General features: G+C 40.2%; 1 protein-coding gene across 7 annotated transcripts in view; it reads right to left on the reverse strand.

The window, feature by feature from the left end:
• LOC149162252 (uncharacterized) overlaps nt 1–23,905 on the reverse strand; it is a 304,337-nt gene that overhangs the window by 47,294 nt on the left and 233,138 nt on the right. For all 7 annotated transcript variants that reach the window (XM_089437182.1, XM_089437180.1, XM_089437179.1 and 4 more), the window contains exon 20: nt 957–1,134. In XM_089437182.1, coding sequence (XP_089293308.1) covers nt 957–1,134 — 178 coding nt within the window. The remainder of the gene's footprint in view (nt 1–956; nt 1,135–23,905) is intronic.

Below are 23,905 nucleotides of genomic sequence, written 5' to 3' on the forward strand. Positions count from 1 at the left end.
GAAGTCTTCTCTTATACTTTTCATGTTGATGAATCAACGGTCGAGATTAAGTCTCTAATCAATGATTAAGATTAAAACAGACTTGATCCTCATCTCTTCGAAGCTTCTCACCCTTATCTTTATTAATACCCATTAATATTTTTATTTTCCAATGTTTAGACTTGGGAACCCTTTTAAAATATTAATTATTTTAATAACTCCTCATCCAGGTGGAATTTCTGAAAATAATTTCTGGATCTTGGAGATCTCATGTGCCTTAGCCTCTCCTCCATATTTCAAGGCTAGATCACATCTGATGCTACCAAAAATCAGCACTTAATGATTGATCTTTAATGATCGTCATTAATTTAGTATTTACATCAATGTTTTCATGTTTTCTGCAGCTAATTTAGCAATATTCGTGTTTTTTTAAATGTATGTGCATCAAAATATATTACAATATTTATTATATAAAAAACAGTTCCTTAATACTTTACTACTGGAAGCTTTTAAAATCGTGCTTCCCACTCCTGTTCCCCAATTCCAACAGTTTAGGTTAAAACCATGTACAAAACCATGGGAATTCGCAATGCCATCACTTCAAACAATTTACTTACAGAATGCATTGTTCTTTGACTAGCAAGGCCAGCCCTACAAACTTTTAAATATTTTAAACATCTCAACATTATGTCCACTTTTATGAAGTGCTATGAAAGTGTTTGCACCATGCAAGATTTAGGCATCAGTCTGTTACACCAACTTATGATGCTAATGTTCTACTTCATCATTTAACAGCCATATCCTAGTTGATCCATCAGACTACAAACTAGCTAACCCTCGTGACTTAGAGATATGCACCCTTGGTCAATCCATAGAAAACATTCAATTAGATAAGGTACAAACATGACAATAAACAAAGAACACACAAACATGAGCACTAATTACACCAGGATTCGTTATGGAAATGCAAGGATTACCTTGCAAGGGTTTCAGACTGGAAGCAATTGTCAGATATAATTGTTCAATCTTTGTCATCATTTGACGCTGCCCACCAAATTCAGTCTTATTCAAAGTATCTGCTGCACCACTGAAAGCAGTGCAAATCACCTGACCGAGTAGTTGATTTGGTCTTAATGTTTCTAGGTAGTGTAGAACCTGACTCCAAACAACAATCCAAAAATTAGCACAGGAATAAGAAACATCAATAATAATGAGTTCAAAAGGTTCCATACAAGGCCATTCAATAAATCTACATTCATCTCCTAAAATGTGTGTCACAAGGAAAATGATGTTAGAGGTACTAATTAAAAGAAGAAACATTTATTACTCTCGGTAGTATTAATATGAAGATATCACTTTGACTGGGGAACAGATCAGGACAAAACATATTCCATATTTTATAATAACCCTAGCACCAACAAATGATGATCACGCTCCTCATCATTTTTCAGGGTTACGTTGATGGAAATTGTTTCACTACAGATACAAATGTGCCCAGTGAATTCTACTTTTTGGAATGTGCTAAGCAAAATCAGGAGAACACATAAGTCAAATCCAAATGTCAAGAACAATAATCACTGGTTTCCTATGGATCAATTGTTTACAAAACAAAACTATTTGTCAGAACCCAAAGGTCCTTGGAAAATAAAACATTTCAAAATTCAGTATGTTTTGTAATATTGCATAAAGAAAATCTGGCCACAATACTGACATAACAGATAAAAACTATCTAGAACCAAAAATGACAAATAGGAATACATAAAACCTTGAATTTGATGGTGCCTGGGGTTTTGAAACACGCTTCTAGGGGATCGAACTGCATATTAGATCATCTTTCACCCTTCAACTATGTCACCCCCTTCGAAAATGCATGGTTCATTTTGCATCTTCATGGGCCATTCTTCTCTCGCCAGCACTGCAGGGATCATTGGAATCCAGCAACAGTTTGACAGAAAGCCTTATTCCTAGACCAACATGGAACACACACACAACAATTGAGGAAGGAAGCACCAAAGCATGATATAAAGCAAACAAAGGCATTAACGAATATCAAGGGTTGAATGGTCCATTCAAGGAGATAGCTAAAGCATGCTTGAGGTAAGAGAAAACCCTAACAGATGACTTTAGACACATCTGGAGGCATGTTTCACCTTCTGGGGTAAGGGAACATCATCTGCTGCTTTTCTAAATATTTGGAGGCAGACTCTCCACAGGAGTTGCTAAGTGGCATTATGATCATTTGCATTCATTCAAAGGCAAAAGCAGCTAAACATCCCCCACACAGAGGGCATCTTGGAGCATGACATATCGCAAACAAAATGGGCAAGGGAGGAACACCCTACTACCTAGCTTAGAGTGATGCCACATGGCAGTAGAAACAATTAAATGGTCAAATAAGGTGTGCTGATGAAAGGCATTCCACTCAATTGTTAAAAAGAAATGTTATTTAATTGCTTGATCATAAATCTATCCCCTAAAGGACAGAGATCCTCTTCAATAGAACAATTAAAGCAAAGTAAAAGGGGGTTTATGAGGTATTTCATGTCGATCAGGGCATGATTCAGATAACTGGAGGAGAGCACCCTACTATCAGGGTCATAGCTCTAATTTATTATTATTTTATTCAATAGGGTTTAATATGAAAAGTATAAATAAAGAAGAGATTCATTTGCAAAAGTCATGGTTGGAGCTGTGGGAGGTTCCCTCCAAGGTTAGTTCATGATCTATCGCTGAATTTGTAACTATGGTCGGTCTTCATAATGTATATTTGGTCACTTGATGTATTTATTATTGTAAAGCATATTTTAAATGCTAGAGTCAAAGAAAATTTCTTTTGAGTCAAAGCCCCAATGTGACATTTTAAAAAAGAAAATTTGAATTTTTTGAATAGTAATCTTTGGCTCCAAAATTTGTCGAGTTGGTCTCCCTCCAAGTCAAGTCAACCTAGGCAAAAGATACACTCCTTCGGCTAAGGTAGATCACTATATAAAGGCAGCTTGACCTCATTCTTCCACCACCAATTCACACTCTCTCAAGAAGACAAGGTTCTGGGCATCCTAGCAAAGATCAAGAAGGACAAGAAGGATGCATTAGCTCTCTTTCTCTCTCTCTCTCAAGCTTGCACATGTGCATAGATTCTCTCTCTGATGGTTCGCAGATATTTTGGGCAGTTTCTATCGCAGAAAGCCGAGTTTCTGAAGCACTCACAGAAAGCCAAGTCTCTTAAGTTGATGCGGAAGGCCGAATTTTTGGGCAGATCAGTAGAGCGAATTGTTGGATCAGATTGGGAGGCTTGACTTGGAGCGCAAGACATGTTTGCCCATAAGACTAGGTGTGTCTTTCGTTGAACAGAAGAATTTCTCTATTGAAAAGGTTGTCGGGTTCTTCCTCTTGGTGGGTTTTCCCAAGGTAAATCTTGTCTCTTCTTTGTGCATTGTGAACTCCACTGCTCTACTGTTCTTTATGGTTGAATTTCTGAAGTATAATTGTTGAATGATATATTAGAATAAAATAAAAGAAGATCAACATCAAAAGTAATTATCAGCATTTCAGAAATATTGTGCTAGTCTACATTGCACTTAAGAAAATCAACATGGGATCAGAGCTTTGGTGAAGAAAGGGACTTTGAGATCACTTTTGAAGAAACCCTACCATGAGATTATCATTGTTGAAGTCACTGTTCATTAGCATCCATGGCCTCCTCTATGAAATCTGAAAACAAGTTGGAAAGAGCCTCAAGGCTCAAACTTTAGGGCTTGGAAACTTAGGGTCGATATCATTCTTGCAAAGAACAAAGTATTGGATGGTACAGAAAAGGCTAGAACGCAGAATAGATATATAAATATTTATTAAAAGATATGAAAAATGACAGATGATGAATGTTTACAGTGGGCTGCCTGGCTTATATACCGCCATGGGCACCCTTTAGGAAAGGGCATGATCTTATGATCGTGCCCTTTCACCTAACTAAACCTAGATTAATTAATAAACCTAAAATTAACTAAATTTTTACATAACATTGCCTTCCTCTCGAAAGAATGCTTTGTCCTCAAAGCATACGTAACGACGGATGTTGTTGACAAAATACTTCATTCTCCCAAGAAGCTTCTTCTTCGGGCAAGTCCTTCCACTTGATCAGATATTCCTTGATAGTACGATAACGAAGCTTTCTTTCTCTAGTAGACAAAATACCTTCTGGTTCTAAAATGACTCTTCCCTCATCATCTAGGGATGGAAGTGTTGTTTGCGCTGTTTGATTGTTACCTAGGGCCCTTTTAAGGCAAGATACGTGGAAGACGTTGTGAACACGACTTGTCTCTGGAAGGCTTAAACCATATGCAACTTGGCTAATCTTTTTGTTGATCTGATAAGGTCCATAAAACTTTGGTGCCAATTTGTTTTTTCCTTTCTGTTTTAAGGATAATTGTTTGTATGGTTGGAGCTTAACAAATACCCATTCTCCAACTTCAAACTCTCTTTCGGTTCTGTTACGGTCTGCTTGTTGCTTCATACGATTCCTTGCATTATTTAGATTTTCTTTTAATATTTGGACGATTTTCTGGGCTTCTTCTAGTTGATCTTTAACAGCAGGTAGATTTGTTTGGACCATAGCTAGATCTTTCCATTTCGGGGGTTCATATCCATATAGGGCTTGAAATGGCGTCATTTTCGCTGATGTATGATAGGTGGAGTTATACCACCATTCAGCAAGGTGTAACCATTGAGCCCATTTATTTTGTTTTTCTGTAGCGTAGCAATGTAGGTAGGCCTCCAAACATTTATTGACAACCTCTGTTTGGCCATCTGTTTGCGGGTGATAAGCGGAACTCATATTTAAGTAAGTTCCTACATGGTTGAACAATTCCTTCCAGAAATTACCTTTGAACTTGGCATCTCTATCACTTACAATGACTTTTGGAAAACCGTGCAACTTATATATATTTTTGCAAAATATTTCAGCAATTTCTTTTGCTGAGTATGACTTCTTTATTGCCATAAAGTGAGCATATTTGGTGAGTCTGTCGACTACTACGAAAATCTTGTCCTTGCCTTCAGATACTGGTAATCCTTCAATAAAGTCCATCGAAATTTCCTCCCACTTCTGATTTGGAATGTTTAAGGGGTGAAGTAATCCTGGTGTCGTAATATTTTCGCTTTTATTCCTTTGACATGTGTCACATTCTGCTACATACTTCTGAATATCACGATTCATTCCCTTCCAAAAGAAGGATTGACGTGCATTGTAGTAAGTCTTAAAGAATCCTACGTGTCCAGCTGACGGTGAGTCATGTAATTCTTTGAGTATCTTAAACTTAAACTTGGAATTTGTACTTAGATATATTCTTCCTTTATACCATAGGATATCATTCTTCCACTCAAATTTTGAGTTATTGGGAAGGTTATTGATTATTGCTGTTACTTCTGGATCCTTGGCATACTCACTTCGAATTTCGTTAAGCCACTCAGGAACAACAACCGACATTGCAAGTAATGTTGGTTCTTCATCTTTCCTGGATAAGGCATCGGCTACTACATTGTCTTTACCTCTTTTATGTAGTATTTCCAAGTCAAAAGCGGCAATTTTTTCAATCCATTTTTGTTGTTCTTCGGAAAGCGTTTTTTGTTGAAGAAGATGTTGGAGACTGTTATGGTCTGTTCGAATAGAAAACTTACTTCCCAAAAGATATTGCCTCCACTTAGCTAGTGCGTGCATGATAGCTAGCATTTCTTTGTTGTATGTGGATTTGAGGCGCTCTCTTTTATTGAGCTTCCTACTTTCAAAAGCTATGGGATGTCCTTGTTGCATTAGTACTGCACCTATACCGAATCCAGAAGCATCACACTCAATGATAAATGGTTTAGAAAAATCTGGTGTTGCTAATACGGGAGCATTAGACATAATTTCTTTTAATTTTTCAAAACACCTTCCTGCTTCCTCATCCCATAGAAACGAATTCTTCTTTAAAAGATTTGTTAGAGGTGCAGTTATATGTGCATAGTTTTTAATAAACCTTCGGTAATATCCTGTCAAACCTAAGAACCCTCTTAGCTTGGATATATTAACGGGTTTGGTCCATTCTTTTATGGCTTTGATTTTGTTAGGGTCCACCTTTACACCTTCATGGGATATAATGTGTCCAAGGTATTCTACTTCTTCCTTTCCAAAGGTACATTTGGACTTTTTTGCGTAAAATTGGTGTTCTTTAAGTAGTGTAAGAACCTTATCCAAATGTTGCAAGTGCTCCTTCCAAGTTTTACTGTAAATTAGAATATCATCAAAGAATACTAATACAAACTTCCTGAGGTGTGAGCGAAATAATTCATTCATAGTTGCTTGAAACGTTGCTGGTGCATTGGTTAATCCAAATGGCATTACTTTAAATTCATAATGACCTTCGTGTGTTCGGAATGCGGTTTTTGGTATGTCTTCTAATCTTATTCTAATTTGATAGTAACCTGATCTTAGATCCAATTTTGAGAAATACCTTGCGCCATGTAACTCATCCAACATTTCGTCGATAAAGGGAATTGGAAACTTATTTTTAATTGTTATTTTGTTTAATCCCCTATAGTCAATACATAGCCTGAATGACCCATCTTTCTTCCTTACCAACACCACCGGAGCAGCGTAAGGACTTTTACTTTTCGAGATGATTCCACACCTTAAGAGGTCTTGGATTAATCTCTCGATTTCTGTTTTTTGGTGATGTGGATATCGGTATGGCTTGATGTTAACCGGGTCTGATCCTGCCTTGACTTCTATTGTATGCTCAATTTCCCTATTAGGCGGCATCTTTAGAGGTAGATCTTGAAATACTTCTTCATGTTTCTTAATTAAATCTTGTATCTCTGGTGACTCTTCACTCGTCATATTTGCAGATAACATTTCTAACTGATGACATTGTACTACATAAGCAGGTGCTCCTTTTCGAATCATCTTCATCATCTGAGATGATGATACAATTTGATTTTCTGGTGCTTGGAACCCATGTAATTTGTACTTTTGACCTCCCCATTTGAATTTTATAAATTGTACTTGGTGGTTAGCGGCATAAGTACCTAAGGTTCGCAACCATTGGACACCTAAAACTACATCTACCCCTCCTAATGGTACTGTAAAAAATGAAGATTCTAAACTGAAGTCTTGAATTTGTAATTTAACCTTATGGCATTTTCCCACCTTTTCAATCTTTTTACCGTTAGCTATCATCACTTTCATGTTTGGTAAGGGAAATGAAAATATATTGAGTCTCTTTGCCACGGTTGCATCTAGAAAATTGTGTGTGCTTCCAGAGTCGACGAGAACCACTACGTTGTTCTTCTTTATGTGTCCTTTTAACTTTAAGGTCTGAGGTTGTGATATACCTGTCATAGCTGATAATGATACTTGTGGAATACTTTCGTCATCTAGTTCTGGTGAGAATTCTGGGGCATCTTCTGTTTCTTCAATATCAGACTCTTCACTGTTTGAATCATTGGTTGCTTCACAATTATATAGGTTCTTTGGTTCCTTTCCTTTAACACATCTATGTTTGGGGTCCCACTTCTCACCACAACGTTTACATTTACCCTCTTTTATCCTTTGCGCTTCCAAATTAGATTTTTCATCTTCACGACGATGTGGTGGAACATATCTTGTATTTTTTGCATCTGCATACTGAGGTGTTCTTCGTCTGGCATATGTCTTTTCGGCTTTTGACCAAAATATTTGTTCGAATTTCTTTTCGGCTGTTTTTGCTTTTCGTCTTGCTACTTCTATTGACGAAATGTCATGCATCTCAAGTTCTACTTGTAAATGGGTTTTAAGTCCCGAGATGTATGACTGAATTAAACGAGATTCCGATAACCCAGGCACTCGAGTTACTAAGGTCTCCCATTCTTGAGTGTATTCATCCACACTTCCTTTTTGTCGTAATTTGATGAGTTTTGAAAAGAACTCTTCTTCCTTCACACCTTGGAATCTTTTGAAGAATGCATCTTTAAATCTCCTCCAGCTAATGACGTGTGTTGTCTTTTTCCACCACATATACCAGTTATATGCTTCTCCCTCCATTTTCATGGATGCATGTCTGAGCTTTTCGTCATCGTCAGTGATGTCATATATCTCAAAGTATTCTTCTGCTTTATTTATCCATGCGACATTGTTTTTTTCGTTCCCATCGAATCTAGGCATCTCAACCTTTACCCTCTTCTGGTATGTGGCTAATGGTTGAGCAAAAAGAGGGTGTTGATTAGTAAGGGTATCCCAAAGTTGCTTGTTTGTAAAGGCAGTGTTACTTGCTTCTTGGTGGTGTGTCGCTGATTTTTTTGGGGATTCGTCCTTGTCATGAGAGTCTGTGGACTTAGTTGACTCTGGCGAGATGTGCTCTTGATTCTCTTCACCTTCTTTCAATAGCTCTTCGGGTGTACAATTCGACTTTTTACACAGACTTTTCAGCATTGTTAAAACTTCTTTGAAGCTTACTCATGTTTGGACATGTTGACTTTCCATTTTTATCTCTATTCGATTTGTCGTATCTTCAAGATTTTTGATTTTGTCTGCTTGCTCCCCAAGCTTGCTCTCGACGTCATTTAATCTCTTACTGACCTCGTCATGGTTGTTACTTATCTTTTGCTCTGCATCCAACAACCTTTTCTGGAAATCCGCCATTGTCATTGTCGACATTGAGCGGGTCTGCGGAGGCGTGTATTTATTTGCCAGCTAAAATATTTTTCCTTCCTCCTTTTTTTTTTTTTTGTTAAATAATTAAATTAAATTAATTTAATAATTTAATTTAATTAATTATATATATATATATATATATATATATTTTAAATTAAATTAAATTAATTCAATAATTTAATTTAATTAATATATTTTTTTTTATTATAAATTATAATAATTATAATTTATAATTATTAATTATTATATATATATATATATAAAATTTTAAAGTTATAAATTATATAACTCTTAATTAAATTATATATATAATATATATAATTAAAATATAATATATATATATATAACTAAATCAAGTGTTATAACCTTTCAAATCTCTTGAACCCGTTTCAGATATCATGAACCGTCTTTTTATATATATAAATTTTTGAACCGTTCCAAAAAGAGGTCGAATGTTTACCGTAACCGGACTTGGCAGCACGTTGGTAACCCTTTTGATTTTAAAAAATTATATCGGCTATCCGTAACACAAATCTGGCAGTCGTCCGAAATCGTTACGGTGAGTCTGAGTGTCGAGGACGGATGGCGGAGGATAGGGTCAACGGTTGGTCAAGAACGAGGCTCGCTGTGGTAATTAGTAACGGTGAATGGAGTACTGACGAGTTTGGCAGGACCGACGATTTTGGCAGAACAGCAAAACAATACGGACGGCAGCGAGGGACAAGATCGATGCTCTGATACCAGATGGTACAGAAAAGGCTAGAACGCAGAATAGATATATAAATATTTATTAAAAGATATGAAAAATGACAGATGATGAATGTTTACAGTGGGCTGCCTGGCTTATATACCGCCATGGGCACCCTTTAGGAAAGGGCATGATCTTATGATCGTGCCCTTTCGCCTAACTAAACCTAGATTAATTAATAAACCTAAAATTAACTAAATTTTTACATAACATTGGATATCGTGACAGGGAAAATTGTGGAACCAGCAGATGCAGTAGGAAAGGAGAAGTTTAAGGAAGAGGATCTCAATGCTATGAGCATCATTGTGGACTCCATTAGATATAACCGTGTCCCCTACATTGCAAGGTTGGATACCTCTATGGAGATGTATGGTGCCCTAACAAATCTATACACTAACAAGAATGTTGCTCAAGCCATTAGTTTGAAGAACGAACTTTGTGATGTGACAATGACTAATGATGACACAGCTGCTTTATATTTTGTAAGGATTTCTCAAATAAAGGACCAAATTGCAGCTATTGGAGAAACAATTCCTAAGAATGAGTTTGTGACTACAACACTCAATGGTATTCCTACATCATGGGATGCATTTGCAACAGGTATCAGCAACAGCAAGGAAACACCCTCATTTGAAGAATTGTGGGCCTCTTTTGCTCAAGAAGAATCAAGAATCATATCAAGAGATAGGAAGGAAGAAGCTACTCAAGCACTTGCAGCTCGGTTCAAGAGAATTAGAGGAAAGAAGAAGAGTGGCTTTCAGGGGAAAGGAAAGAAGAAGGACATGCCAAGAATTCAATGCTATGGTTGTCAAGAATATGGACATTTCAAGAAGAATTCTGCTAAACTAACTAACAACAAAAGAGGAAAGGAAAAAAACATGCTTCTGTAGCCATTGTTGAAGATGAACACCCAAAGAAGCCCAAAAGTGACAAGGACTTCTACTTTTCTGCTCTAACAGGTTCTATTGCAGATGATGATGACATATGGATGATAGATAGTGGTGCATCAAGACACGAAGATCATGGAAATCTTACCAGCATAATGGAAAAGAGGTTGTCTCAAAGGGTAGAGCTTGTAGACAATAATAGCTATGCAATCAAAGGAGTTGGAAAAGCATCCATAGAGTTGGAATCTGGTAATAATGTACATCTCACCAATGTTCTATATGGAGAGGCATCATTGACAGTTGTGTATATTCTCTAGAAGGAAGCTAGAGGTTGGACACAAGAGAATCTTTGGTTGACCTTTCTATATCCATGTTCTTAACGATAAGAGGAACAAGCTAGAACCTTCAAGGAAGAAAGGGATATTTGTTGGTTACAGTGAATCATCAAAGGCCTATAGAATCTACATTCTAGAATCGCGAAGGATTGAGATCAATTGGGATGTCACTTTCTATGAGAAAGTTGCATATTGGAAATCTAACGAAGTCTCCATGGATTCCTTAGATGAAATAAAGGAGGCTTCAAGAGAAGTGCATTCAAGTTCTATCGAAGGTCTTGTAGAGCTAGAAGGGCCTCATGAACTAGTGGAACCAATTGTTGTTCCAGAGATCAGAAAAAGATCAGCATGGCCTAGATCTAGATTAGAGGAAGAAGAAAGGCATGCAACTCTTGATGGCACATCCAAATTAATTAAGAAACCTAAAAGGTTTTCTAGTTATACAGCTCTCATGACTAATTTGATTGATGCAGAACCTTCCACTTATGAAGAAGCAACTAGGCACCAAGTGTGGAAGGAAGCTATCAATAAAGAATATCAATCGATCATGAAGAATGACATCTGGGAGATTGTGCCAAGGCTGGAAGGGGAGTATGTGATAACTTCCAAGAGGATATACAAGATCAACCATGTTGTAGATGGAAGTCTTGACAAGTACAAGGCATGCTTCGTGGTTAGAGCATGCTCCCATAAAGAGGGAGAAGACTATGATGCGACATTTTCTTTGGTTTCCAAGTACACCTCCATTAGATCCATCATCTCTCTTGCTATTTCGATGGGATGGAAATTACATCAGATGGATGTGAAGACTGCATTCCTCAATGGTGTGATTGAGGAAGAGGTGTACATAGAGTAGCATCAAGGCTTTGAGGTGCATGGGAAGGAGTCTCATGTTGGTAGGTTAAAGAAGGCCTTATATGGACTCCAGCTAGCTCTAAGAGCTTGGTATGCTCACATTGACAACTATTTTACAAGATTGGGATATACCAAGAGTGATGTTGATCCAAACCTTTACTCTAAGGTTGTAAAGAATGCACCTATGATCCTATTCTTATATGTTGATGACTTGCTTTGGGTAGGTGTCGAACCTTTGATTATTCAATGTAAGAAGCAGTTGGCTTCTAAATTTGATATGAAGGATCTTGGGTTGATGCATTATTATTTGGAATTGGAAGCATGAAAAAACCTAGCGGAAGTCTTCCTTGGTCAAGTATGTGATTGAGATTCCTCAGAAGTTTGGTATGATGGATTGTCAATCCATGGCCACTCCCATTGTGACTAACATGAAAAAGTTGGGTCGTTCTGAATGCATTAGGTAGACCCATCGATGTACAGGCAATAGATTGGTTTGTTGAAGTATTTAGCTAACACCAGGTTGGACATCTGCTTTGCTATGAAGACCTTGACCTAGTTCTAGGTTGAACCAAGGCTTGAGCATTGGAATGTAGCGAAGCACATTCTAAGATATCTACGTGGTACTGTGAACTATGGTCTGAGATATTTTGCAAACAAGGATGTAGAACTTCAAGGATACATGAATGTTGATTGGGCAAGAAATGTTGATGATAGGAAGAGCACTTCAAAGGTATGCTTCATTTTGGGCTCTGCCATGATATCATGGATGAGCGAGAAGTAGAGGTCTGTCCCACTCAGCATTATAGAAGAAGAATACATTATAGAAAATGAAATGTGTACAAAATCAGTGTGGATTCAAAAGTTGTTTGCAGGATCATTTGATCAAGGTTTGGAACTGACGATGATATATTGTGATAATCAAAGTCGTGTGAAGCTTTCAGAAAATCCCATGTTCCATGACAGGTCGAAGCATATTGATATCAAGTACCACTACATCTGTGACATGGTATAAAGGAGAGCGATTAGGCTCAATTACATCTCCACCATTGAGTAGCCAGTTGATGTTATGACGAATTCATTGCCCAGAAACAAGTTTGTGTTCTTCAAAGGCAAGCTAGGGCTTGTGGAGATTGCCCCTCTCATTGAGAGGGAGTGTTGATATGACACCGGCATGGATGGACATTCTCCTGAAAGGGAAAATGGTCTGAGAGGCTCAGAGTGCTCCCCAAGAGGGGTGAGGAAGTGCTCTGCAGTAGGTGTGAGGAAGTGCTCCCTAGGCGGGTTAAGTGAGTACTCACCAGGTGAGTTGAGTAAGTTCCTCTTGTTAAATTTTCTAATTGTTCTATGTTGTATCAGTTACTTTAGCCCAATTTACTTTTTCAGTAACAATGCATCCAATTATTAGTCGTATAACCAATCATAAATGTAATTGAAGAAAGACAATATATGCAGTGACAAAGAAGACAACAACACAACCATAAGAAGGCAATAGATTGGTCCAAGACCAGGGAAAATCCCCACAAGGGGGAAACCCTTTCAAATCTTCTTCTTTAATAGATAGTCATAAAATGTTTTCAGTAGAGAGTACAATGAGCCCCATACATATGTTTGCAGCGGATACTAATAAATCATATCTACAGATCTATATAACAGTAGATAAACCCAAATCTACCAAATCGCTAAAGCCAACTGAAAAACCCAAGATCAAAACCTTGGACGCTCTCAACAAAATTGTCTATGTGTGTCTGAAACTCTTTCGACGCTCTCTCTGCCACTATGTGAAGGTGTTTGTAGCTGCTCAGACGCTCTTCCTGCCACTATGTGAGGGCCTCTGTAGATGCTCGTACGTTCTCAAGAAGACCGTGTGCATGTGTCCGGGATCAAACCCACAAAAGTTGCTCACAAACCCTCGGACGCACTCTTCCAGTTGCTATGCGTGCGTACGGGACGGCCTAGACACTCTCAACACTACTTTGTGCGAGCATATGTGGACCGACACCTTCAGATTTGCCTCTGAACCCTTGAATGCTTCCTTAAGCCTCTGTGCCAGCGTCTAGGGCTCTCTGGACACTCCCATAAGCCTATGTGACAACGTCTACGGACTAAAATGCCCATTTTTGTGCCAGTGTCCGAGGATCAGAAAACCCTAAGTCAAAGTGAACCTCACGCCTTTGATTTCGGACCCTTGTGTGAACTTCTTCTGTTGCGATGAAATGCGCTTGAGGTCGCTTCTATTTATAGGCTTTCTTAAGGGTTTACTTGGGGTTAAGGCCGACCTAAGCAGTTACCCAGTGGTTAGGGCCGACCCACTCCATAACGCATATATGAATAAAATAATTCAAAACTTAACTTCCACTTGACCAAATTGGGTGATCTTTAGGTCAAGTTTGGTCCTCTCAAAAAGAAGAATTTAATGCAAGCATCATCTTCGTCATCTGAGTTGTCCACTATGGAATTCGACCCTAGTTACAAAAATTAACACTCCCTCACAACTACGAAGAATTCCACATGCCAATATATGCCAGTTGATCTTCACATCATCCTATAATGCTTTGACTGTTTCTGCTCAACTCTATCTGCTGAAACTTTCTCGGATCTAAAAGAAGAAGAATCAGGGAGCAACAGCTTCCACCCATACCAAGCAATACAAAAATTCATCATACAAGGGAGCAAATCCTCGACCCTGGAATCTCATCACGGAGCTGACCCTTACCCCTAAATCTCAAAAGCGGAGTAACTCTCAACCCAGTCCTAATGCCTACCGATCTTCCCAACAATGACTCTCAATAGTCATGTGGTAGAACACCTGCATCATAATCGCCTTGGGTTGTACACCCCAAGTACACTCTCAACTCATTGGGAAAACGAGGAGCGGTATTCCCAACTGTTGGAAATAATACTAAGAGGGGGGCTGAATCAGTATTATCAAGTCAATTATTTTTCATTTCAAAATCAGATTTTCATACGCTACTTCAGTTAGTGAAAACGGCGTATATACGCAACTACAGTTACAGAAACTCGTGTATAACTTGCAGACTTATAATTTAATTTACTCTTCAGATGTTGATCATTAATCTGTGTCAGAACCATATAAACAGTAACCAGGAACAGTAAACAGAACAGACAGTCACACACAAGAACACAAGATATAAGGTGGAAACCCAATGTGGGTGAAAACCACCTGCTGCAATTCGTCTCTATCTTCTTTCAATTAGAAACTTCTTTTTACAATGGATCTGTACTGGTGCAGTCTTATACTAGTACGCAGGCTTCTACTTGCAGAAGGCTACAACCTTCTCTCGTTTTCTAGCTTCTCCTGGAAGGGAGCTACTGTTATCACCCCAAGAAACTCTCCTAGGTTGTATATCAGAGATGCTCGGGAACATTACAAACTCAACAAAAAGTTGGATAAATGGTGGATGAATGAAAGAAATGTTGCATATTCAAGCCAGATAACCACTTCTACTATGCTTAACCCCAGACATGGGTGAACACCCCCAGACTACAAGGCTTTTAACCACCAATTACTCACAGTTTGAGATAAAATGTGAAGATGGAGAAGACTGATCACACCAGCAGATACACAGGACCCTGAGATGGCCAGTTGCAACCAGTTAAAAGGTCTGTCGATCTATTTCTTAATGCACAGACAGGATGACAACTCTCTGGCATTAAAACAATAGAAACCTACATGCAAATTCAAAGATACAGCTAAATTCTAACACAGAGGTGGGATGACAGCCCCTCTAATGCTAAACATTAACAGCACATGAATAAATGCAAACAAGCACAGCGTGGAACAAGAAGAAGAAGTGGACAGTGAGCAATTAACAGCAAAAGAAGCTTGCATTAACTGAAAATGAAGACCAGACGCTGCAGGTATCACAGCAGTTACAATCTCCAGAAGTTGAAACTTACAGCAAGATAACACTCATCAACCTATTACATCTTTTTTTTTATATATATAGAGTATGTTACAAAAAATCTCTGCTAGGCCCATGCGTGGAGGGGTCATAACTAACGACCAACCGCATTTACAGTTAGATATGAGTCTTTTGCTACAATCTGAATGTTTTAATGGATAGAATGACATTAACTGGTACTTTGTTGTCCTTCACAAACAGATGAAGTATTAATTGAAAAATTTTCCATAACTGCTGCATGGTTGAACTACTCGAGGCAGTACTTTCTCATCCTTGACCGTGCTACTCTTTAACTGTGGTAGCTGAGGAATTCATGCACTGAAAATCGAATCATCTCTTGCTTCTTCGCACGTATGAAACAGGGCGAAAACACTTGAAAATGCATTGAAAATGAATGAGGAGCTAAGAATGAATGCTAGCCGTCGGATCACTTAGACGGACAGCCGAGATCTGTTGGCGGGCAGCTTTGGGAGAGAACAGGAGCGTGATCGATTATAGGCCGCCGAATCTGACAAATCGGACGGTGGAGATCGGATCCAGGGGCTTTCGGGAGGCATGTGAACAAATAAACGATGGTCGTTGGATCGCGGCGGGAATGATCCAACGGCTGACAAGAGGCGGAGATGGACACAGGTTAACGGGCGAGGAGCCATACCGGAAGGGCGGTAAGCGGTTTCCCTGCACCGCTCTTTGGGAATTGCGGTTTACGTACAAGCAGGTGTGATCCAGTGAAATAACGTCGTGTGGCAGGCAGTTCGGTGGGGAAAACCACTCTCCCGCAGGCTAACAATCACGCGGTTTACGGGGTGAAGGCTTGCGAATACCGTCAGATGATAAGGCGGGATAATCGGACGGCCGAGAGAAAAGGCACGGTCAACGCACATGTTTGGTTGAAATGACAGGTGATGTGACAAGTAAGGGGTCCGTCGATAGGTTATGTTTTGACAAATGTGCGTAGTTATAAGTGTTAAAACCTTTAGCGTCGGGGACTAAACAAAATGGTTTATAAGGGGTTTATACAAATTATCGGGTTTTATAAGGTTTTAAACATAAATGAAGCCTAGGAGCCCAAAAAAGGGTTTATGAGTGGTTATGGGAGAAAAACAGGGATAAAGGGGGTTTAAAGGGGGATGAAGAAAATTAAGAGGAAGGGGGAAATGAGGATGGCGGGAGCTATAAAGGAATAATGCAAATGAAGGGAAAGGACAAAATAAACAGTTGCAAACCCTCTGCAACCCAAACCAGCACTGTCTGACCTGATTTAGTCCATCAAATGCTCAGACAGGTAGCAGCGCTAACATTTGGCTCCTTCTGGGAATGAGATCCTCCCTGTGAGGTCTCAAGAACCTGCAGATTAATGCCTTTCCAGCTGAAAACAAGTTAACCAAAATTCCTAGTGTTCCATTGGGCATGGAGTCTACTGCAACTATACTAAAGCTGAATAAAACACAATATTTACAACTTTTAAGGCCCAAAGACCCTAAAACACATAAATTTTCAGAAAACGCCCATTAACTGGGCCATTAAAAACTAGTTCTCCTCCCATACTTTTCAGTATGAAGGTGTTATTCCCTTGAATCTGAGAAATGATGAAAGGCCCTGTCCAGAAAGCATCAAACTTCCCATGATTGCCTTTCTTTTTCTTTAGTGCATCCCATTTTAGAACCAAGTCTCCAACCTGAAAATTATTTGCTTTTGTCCCTTTTTCAAAAGCTTCCTTGATCTTTCTCTGATGTCTTGAGCCTTTTCCACCAGCTGTTCTCTAATCTGATATAACTCTGTCAAATCACTGATCCTTCTTGCCATGTCTTCTTCCTCATTCTGCTCTTCTTGAAGGAATCTTGCCACAGGAAGAGTTAAATGAATTGGGAATACAGCCTCAGTGCCATACACCAGCTTGAATGGAGAACTCCCTGTGGATTTCTTAATGGTCACTCTGTCAGCCCACAGTGCATACTTGAGCTTTGAATCCCAATTCTTTTTATTGTCCTCTAACAGCTTTTTAATTATCCTGATCAGACTTTTATTAGAGGATTCTGCTAGACCATTTCCTTGAGGATAATATGAAGTGGAATGAATCAATTTGATGCTCATTGAATCACACATTTCCACTAGTTCTTTTGTAATAATTTCTCATTTCCCACCCCGGTTTTCAGTTTCACCTTATTTCTCCAAAATAGTTAAATGCCCTTTCCCATATCCATACATTTAACAACTGAAAAATAAATTTTGTTGAAAACACAAATTCTGGAAATTTTATAGAATGTTGGAAAATGCAGAAATATAAAAATCAGCACATATAAACAACCATTCAACACATTTATACACAGTGATTTTTGATCAAGGTGACCATGGCAAAACCCCCTACAACTCTTGGGGAAAACCAGTTCGAGAGCTCCTTATTTCTGAAAAATGCTTTTTACAGTGAGAAATATTCAGCAAAAAATCAGCAAGTAAACTTTTACAACTTATCTCATTTTCCGTGCCTCACAGCCAATTGGAAAAACTTGCAAACAGCAAAATCTGAACAGCAATAAATGTTGTACGTCCTCCTCGATTTCTGTGCCAATTTTTCAGCGTTGAATTCTATTGTACAGTCTGCTTAGAAAAACGTGCAAGCTGCCAGAAATTCTGCTGTACGATTTCCTCGATTTCTGTGCCGAAAACTATTGTATGGCCTCCCTGAAAATCATGCCAGCAAACTCAGATTTATGCTCCTCGATTTCTGTGCAAACTGTTGTACAGCCTCCTTGAAAATTGTGCCCAAAAATCTGCCTTTCACTGTATGCTAACTCAGTTGTACAGACTTGCTGGAACGTTGCCTTGGAATGTGTGCCAAGCTGCTGCCTCCTTCTCCTCCCTGTCCAGAAATCTCCCTTGCTCTCTTGCTCTCCTTCTCCCAATCTGCTCATGAAAGAATGAATGACATTTTCCTCATTTAATCTAACCCTAAGTGACTTTTGGGTGATCCCTAAATCCAATGGCTGAAATAGATTGAGATCTAGGGCTGAGATTAAATGCTCATTTAAATTTCACTTTCTATTTTTTAATTCACCCCACTTTAATAAAGACCCAATTAGTCATTTATTTCCAAAGCCACTTTTCCTTTCTAATTTTACATTGATATTATTAAAGTCACTTTAAAATTAGACTTTAGTAACTTTATCACTTAAAGTCACTTTTAAATTAGATTTGACTTTATAAAAATTATAAAGTCACTTTAGGAGAAAAATTAAATTCTTTTGGACACTTTTCCCTAGGCCAAAAGATCAAAGCCTTAGGGAACCACCTATCCTCCGGTACCAAATTTCAATACTCCCTCCTACCGAGGAAGGTGTTCCTCACCACACCCATATTGTTTCTGAAGTAGTCATGCTTGCCCCATGGTAAGGCTTTGGTAAGAATATCTGCAACCTGCTCATCACTGGGAATATACTCAAGCTTCACAATGCCCTTCTGAACATAGTCTCCGATGAAATGATATTTGATCTCGATATGCTTTGACCTATCATGAAATACTGGATTCTTCGTGAGTTTAATGCTACTTTGATTATCACAGTAAATCACTGAAAGTCTCAACGGCTGACCAAATAAGCCAAACAACATCTTGCAAAGCCAGATGGCCTCACAACTAGCTAGACTGGCTGCCATATATTCTGTTTCCGCTGAACTCAATGCTACTGACTGCTGCTTCCGTCTGAACCATGACACTACTGCTGAACCCATCCCAAAATAGCACCCTGAAGTTCTCTTCTTATCAGAAGCACAACTTGCCCAATCAAAATCAGTATAACCTACCAATCTCACTCCATCCCCCTACCTATAGTCCAGACCATAATCCACTGTCCCTGCAAGTACCGCAAAATGTGTTTTGCAGCCACCCAATGAACTTTCCTAGGCTCACACATAAACTGACTCATCGTGTTAACTGCAAAACAAATATCTGGTCTAATGTTGACCAAATACATCAAGGAACCAATCAGTTGCCTGTACAATGTGGGATCCACCAACTCGAAATCCGAAGCATAAAGCTTCTTCCAGTTGGTGATCATCGGTGTCGACATGGGTCTACAATCCTCCATGTGGAATCTGCGAAGGATGTCCACAATATACTTCCCCTGCCCCAGAAAGAAATGCCCCTCCTCCTGCCACACCTCCAAAGCCGATGTCCTTCATCTCAAACTCCGCCGCAAGATCTCTCTTGCAGTGCTCTATGAGTCTCTCTGCACCTGTAATGACCAAGTTATCCACATACAGCACCAGAATGAGAGGCTCCTCACCTATCACAATAAAGTAAAAGTTCAGATCTGTGTCACTCTTTGTGAAACCCATCCCCTGCAAGTATGTATCTATCCTGGAGTACCAAGCTCTGGGAGCTTGCTTCAGGCCATAAAGGGTCTTCTTCAGTCTGCACACATGGGACTCCTTCACATGCACCTCAAAGCCCTGTGGCTGCTCAATGTACACCTCCTCCTGTATGAAGCCATTGAGAAATGCAGTCTTCACATCCATCTGGTGGATCTTCCAACCCATCTCTGCTGCTATCAATATAATGGAGCGGATCGAAGTATATCGAGCCATGGGAGCAAAGGTCTCCTCATAATCAACTCGTTCTACCTGGGAGAACCCTCTAGCCACAAACCTCGCTTTGAATTTCTCAATGCTGCCATCTGCAGCATGCTTTAACTTGTAAAGCCATCTGGAAGTAACCACGGATTTGCCCTCAGGCCTCGGCACCACCTCCCAAACATCATTCTTCGTGATAGAAGAATACTCCTCCTGCATGGCCTCTCTCCACACCTGTTGGCTAGCTACCTCCTCATAGCTAAAAGGCTCAAAGTCAAAGATGCTGGTAGCCATTGCCATATAGCTACAAAACCTCTCAGGTGGTCTACTCTCTCTAACCGGCCTCTTAGGCTCAGCAACAGATGTGGCATCTCTCAAGGTGTCCTGAAGCCACTTAGGCTTCCTCTTCCCTAAGCGCACCTCTCCCATTGGAGAATGAAACTCCTCCTCCTCATCATCATCAGAAGCCTGAACTCTTGATTGTCTGTTTGTTGTCCTCCTTCCTGCACCTGAACCTGTAGAAGCTGAGGTACCGTGTGAACTGTCCATCAATGAACTCCCTAGTGAACTGCTCTGTGAACTGCTCTGCATGCTACCCGGAGCACCACCCCTCTGGCTCGGCAAGCCACTGCTCACTGACGGACCTGACATCCTCATAGATGTACCTCTGGATCCTCCTGATCCCTGCCCACTGGATCCCTGCGACTGACTCAACTGTTGCTGAGGGTCTGGCTGATCCAGATACTCTAACTCCCGTGACCTCCTAAAGGCCCTGCCTTCCTCGAACTTCACATCCCGCCTGACAATAACTTTCCTCTGTGCAAGAATGTAAATCCGAAAGGCCTTTGAGGTCTCACTGTAACCCACAAAATTACCCTTCTCTGCGGTGGGCTCTAGTTTGGTCCTCTTCTCCTTGGGTATGTAGGAGTATGTGATGCACCCAAAGATACGAAGATGACCAATATCAGGCTTCTTCCCAGAGAAAGCCTCCTCCGGAGTAATGTGCCCCAAGGCACGATGCGGACTCTTGTTCTGCAAATAAACAACTGTGTTGCAGGCCTCTGCCCACAAGAACCATGGCAACCCCTGATCATGTAACATAGCTTTGGCAGCCCCTACGATGGATCTGTTCTTCCTCTCTGCAACCCCATTCTGCTGGGGGTTGTAAGGAACAGTGAACTCCCTCCTAATGCCTACCTCCACACAATAGTCAACAAACTCTCCAAGGGTGTACTCTCCCCCATTGTCCGACCTCAGGGACTTGATCTTTCGGCCTGTCTGTGTCTCCACAAGAGCTCTAAACTACTGAAACCGCTTGAAGACCTCACTCTTGGTCTTCAAGAAATAAATCCAAGTCCTCTTGGAGTGATCATCAATGAATAAAACATAGTACTCATATCCACTCGAGGAAACATGAGACATCCAACCGCTCACATCGGAATGAATCAAATCAAGTATCCCAGTCGCTCTGCTGTCACTACTGGGAAAAGGGGATTTGGCAAACTTGCCCATCGCACATCCTCTGCAAGTATCAAAGTGATCAGTACTGAAATCTGGCACACCTGTAGTGATCTCCCGCAATGTCCTCAAGGCTCCATGATACATATGCCCCATCCTGCGGTGCCAAATCTCACACAGCGCAGAACTGCTAGCTCTGCTATCTGTACTACTGCTCAATGCCAAAAGGGACTGGAATGCAAACTTGTACACCTTTGCATGGCGTACACATATCACTCTAACTGAATCAGCTGGAGTGCCCCTGGGATACATCAACACCTGTCCTCCCCTGAACAGTACCTCATATCCTCTGTCCTCCAAAGCTGAGACGGATATGAAGTTCTTCCTCATCCCTGGCACATAAAGAACATCTGACACCTTCAAGGGAGGTTTGGACTCCCTTTGAAATGTCAGTGTCCCCACACCGACTGCTCTAACAACTCTGTCATCACCAAGTACTACCTCTATATCAGTGCCACTCTCTGAAAGCTCTGAGAAGTACTCACGGACTCCTGTCATGTGACGTGAAGCCCCACTGTCTACATACCAGATACCCGAAGATGCTCCGCTAATCGAGGGAAAAGCATGCTCCCTCTGAACTTGTGGGGCAGGTGATCCTGCACTAAAGGACTCATACGCAGTGAACCCAAACTCCCGGTCAAAACAAACTGCAAAGTCCTCAACCTCTGTTGAAGCTGCCACGCTCTGGTTCTTCCCCTTCTTCTTCTTCTCCTCCGGACACACAACTGCATAGTGTCCCATCTTTTGAAAATTCCAACACTTCACCTTGGAATAGTCCTTTTGTGTGTTACCTTGTTTACCTTTACCTTTGCCTTTGCCCCCACCATTGCTTGTGGAAGCCTACTTCTTCCCTTTCCCTTTCTTGCCTCCTGCCGACAGTGCTACATCCTCATCCTGCTCAACTGGCTTGGCTGCCCCAAGCTGACCTTTCATGATCTCTGTCTGAATGCAATCATCCCAAAATCTCTCCCATGTGGGAAGGGTCTCACGTGCACAAACCCCATCAGCAAAGTTCATCCATGAACAGGGAAGGCCATTCACTGCAATCCGCACCAACTCAGTGGCTGGAATGTCCTATCCAACTACTGCCAACTCATCTCTCACATTAGTAATCTTTGTGAGATATCCAGCTACACTATCATTGCCCATCTTAATGGTCTCCAACTTCTCCTTCAGGACCATTCTCCGGTTCTCATTGGTACTCTGGTAGAGATTGGACAATGTTGTCCACATCTCATGTGCATTTCTCTTTCCTCTCACATGAGGAATGCAATGGTCTTTGCTCCGTCTAGAATCAGTCTCTTACCCTTGTTCTTTTTATTATACTCAGCCAACTGAGTAGCATCAGTAGGCACAACAACAGGGTTCTGTGTGGTATGCACCATGATGTCCCAGACTTCTGCCTCCTCAAAGATACTTTGCATTCTCTCCTTCCAAACGCTGTAATTTGTATACCCATCCAGCCTATCCTCCACCCTCAATCCCAATGACATCTTGTTGTCCTAAAACTGAAAAATAGCACTGTTGTAGTAAAGATAAAACTATTGTTTGTGAAAAATCAGCTTGCTGGAATTTTCTGAGTGAAAAATCAGCAAGCTGTAATTTTCCTCCTTGCTGTCTCAAACTGCACTTCAGCACTCAAGCTCTGATACCATGTAATAATTTCTCATTTCCCACCCCGGTTTTAAGTTTCACCTTATTTCTCCAAAATAGTTAAATGCCCTTTTCCATATCCATACATTTAACAACTGAAAAATAAATTTTGCTGAAAACACAAATTCTGGAAATTTTACATAATGTTGGAAAATGCATAAATATAAAAATCAGCACATATAAATAGCCATTCAACACATTTAAACACAATAATTTTTTGTCAAGGTGACCCTGGAAAAACCCCCTACAACTCTTGGGGAAAACCAATTCGAGAGCTCCTTATTTCTGAAAAATGTTTTTTACAGTGAGAAATATTCAGCAAAAAATCAGCAAGTAAACTTTTACAACTTATCTCGTTTTCCGTGCCTCACGGCCAACTGGAAAAACTTGCAAACAGCAAAATCTGAACAGCAATAAATGTTGTACGTCCTCGATTTCTGTGCCAATTTTCAGCCTTAAATTCTATTGTACGGTCTGCCTAGAAAGTCGTGCAAGCTGCCAAAAATTCTGCTGTACGATTTCCTCGATTTCTGTGCTGAAAACTGTTGTACGGCCTCCTTGAAAATCTGTTGTACGGCCTCCTTGAAAATCATGCCAACAAACTCAGATTTATGCTCCTCAATTTCTGTGCAAACTGCTATACGGCCTCCTTGAAAATCGTGCCCAAAAATCTGCCTTTCACTATATGCTAACTCAACTGTACAGACTTGCTAGAATGCTGCCTTGGAATGTGTGCCAAGCTGCTACCTCCTTCTCCTCCCTGTCCAAAAATCTCCCTT

Source organism: Pinus tabuliformis, chromosome 5_2 (assembly GCF_031772625.1).
Source record: "Pinus tabuliformis cultivar Carrire ecotype Pingquan chromosome 5_2, CPIR1, whole genome shotgun sequence".
In the NCBI taxonomy this organism is placed as follows: domain Eukaryota; kingdom Viridiplantae; phylum Streptophyta; class Pinopsida; order Pinales; family Pinaceae; genus Pinus; species Pinus tabuliformis.